The sequence below is a fragment of the Pygoscelis adeliae genome, unplaced genomic scaffold (assembly GCF_000699105.1).
Source record: "Pygoscelis adeliae isolate BGI_AS28 unplaced genomic scaffold, ASM69910v1 Scaffold166, whole genome shotgun sequence".
NCBI classification, from domain to species: Eukaryota; Metazoa; Chordata; class Aves; order Sphenisciformes; family Spheniscidae; genus Pygoscelis; species Pygoscelis adeliae.
This window is the reverse complement of record NW_008825156.1, coordinates 6,765,852-6,768,227: the sequence shown is the minus strand read 5'-3', so window position 1 is coordinate 6,768,227 and position 2,376 is coordinate 6,765,852. Positions and strand designations below refer to the sequence as shown.

The window sequence follows — 2,376 nt, the reverse complement described above, 5'->3', positions numbered from 1 at the left end:
TCCACTAACAGAAAATGCACTGTTCTTCATCTATTTTGTATATAATTATCATTAATATGGGAATTAAAAAAAAAATACTAAAAGTTACACGCTCTCATACAGTTTGGCATGACATCTAATCAGGCCTATCCGTGGGCTGCTGTCAAAAGGGGCAGGTCCCTCTACCCCAGCCCCTTCCACCACCTGACATATTTGTGTATTCCTTCTTCTTTCCTTCCCCAGTTACATCTCATTTAGCAATTGTTTAGCTATTGGGTGAACAGTTCTTGAACTGATTTCAGTTGAGGGAACTGGCAGATGGAAAGGTAAGTAAACTGATGCAACCTGTGGCTGCATAATTCCTAGATTCAAAATGAGGGAAGAAGTGGAAGCACATTGCCAAGAGTTAGTTAACACTACCTAGTGTGATGACAACCTGCCATCTCACCAGATTAAATGCAGCATAAAACCACACACTCAGTAGCACAGAGATGATCTAGGAGTGATCTAGACTTCACACTATAATTTCTAGAACTTATTTTATTTTTATCATCTATATTAAAAATTATGCTGGGTTTTAGGTTATAATGGACCCTGTTGTTCAGTGCAGACAAATGTCCCGTAAGTTTCTGGAGATGTTCAAAACAAAGAATTTCAACAAGGATTGCTAGAGTGTAAGGCAGTTCTAGGATGGATGTTTAGTAATGTTTCTCCTGAAAATGGATGTGAGGATGTAATCCATCCTTGCTGACTTTGCTAATACTACCAAAAGTATAAAACAGTCTTGTAATGGACTGGCTGTGGTGCCTCAGATACTCAGTATGTTTAACAGGGTGAACAGTTTTACTGACTCAGTGATGAATTGTGTCATTATCTCACCTAGCTGTAAAGAATATTTAATTATTATCTAGGGAGATTTTCAAACAGTAGTTGAAACAATCTTGAGGTAAAAAAGAAATGCGTAAGTTCTAACAGAATCTCTGTCTTTGAAAAAGAAAAAAACACAGACTACAGAGAATGTAAAGGAAGTCAGGAGAAAGGGATGACTTAGATATCTGCTGTACTGTGTCCTTTCCATAACAGAACTAAAACTAACAACTAGGCTTGTTTGTTGCAGGTACAAGGTAATTTAAGGTGGATGTTTTTATTATGAGTTTTGATTATATAGGGTGGTAGAGAAAGAAATGCTTGAGGTAGCAGTGGGAGAGAAGAAATAACATTTTGAATGTTAACTTGGATAAGACCTGTTAAAATGACAAATCTGTGTACCTCCTATAACAAAATCCCAAAACGTTTTATAAATAATAATGAACCAAATCCTTGCAAGGTAAGTGATGACACCGTAATAACAATGGATAACCTCACTGTGCCTCAATTTGAGTCTATTGTGCAGATCACTCAGTGAGTCAGCCACAAAGTCAGGAACAAAACCTCAAGTTGAATTTCAGGCTTTACTGAGCCTGATGCCAAAATCTGCTTTTACAGTCATGATCTCACATTCAGTATCATAACTCCCTGCATTACTTGCCTAGACATCGGTCTCAAAAGTAGTAAAACTGAATGAGTCAACAAGCATGCTGAAGTAAGTTAGCTAGATGTACAGTTTATAATTATGTCCTCCTTTGTCTGTCTTTGATAATAATAGCAGCCCTTAAACCAGTATTTCACAACATAACTTTGTGTCTTTTAAATTGCCAGGAGATAGCAAGCTACCAAGAGGTACATTATATTTGGAAATCCACTGTGAATCCAAGCAAAGGTGAAGTCAGTTTTGTGGAGTTTCTTCTTTTGTTTTGTTTGATATATTCAGGTTTAAGGAATTCACAAAACAAAAATACACACAAATGTCAAACAAGATATTAATCCGATGCCTTTACAATTTCCAAATATTTAATTTGAATTCATTTTGCAGTTAACGTTTTCAGAATAACTCATTTACTCCTCTTGGACTCTTTAAAATAATTCAAGATAACCTTTCCTTCAAAAGATATATGATCTAGACACTGACTTAGATTGAGACCAAGATTATTGATTTTTCTTTCTGGAAGCTTGTAAAAGAGAAAAATTACTACTTACCTCCTAAGGTTGTTTAGCAACATGATGTTCACATACATATAATACAAATAATAGCTATAAGGGGGATTCTTCTCACTGCTCCAGAGGTCAGGGTTAAGGCTCTTGTCAGAGAACATATGGCCACTATGTTTGGATTCATCATCAACACTGTCAAAGCCAGTCACCTGGTGGGAGAAGAGATGCAGAGAAACCAGTGTTTTCAAGAAGCAAACTTCAACGTTACTTACTCTTGCTTCAGGACTTGCTTGTACAAAGCATCTAGTCCTCTTTCTTCGTTTCCCTCCTTATGCTAGCAGTCCTGCTGCTCTGCCCTCCTACCAC

At 36.9% G+C, this 2,376-nt stretch overlaps 1 protein-coding gene across 1 annotated transcript in view; it reads right to left on the bottom strand.

Annotated features, from left to right (window-relative positions):
• Positions 1-2,376, bottom strand: part of AMPD3 (adenosine monophosphate deaminase 3) — a 31,047-nt gene that overhangs the window by 5,293 nt on the left and 23,378 nt on the right. The window contains exon 10 of the mRNA XM_009328575.1: positions 2,057-2,219. Coding sequence (XP_009326850.1) covers positions 2,057-2,219 — 163 coding nt within the window. The remainder of the gene's footprint in view (positions 1-2,056; positions 2,220-2,376) is intronic.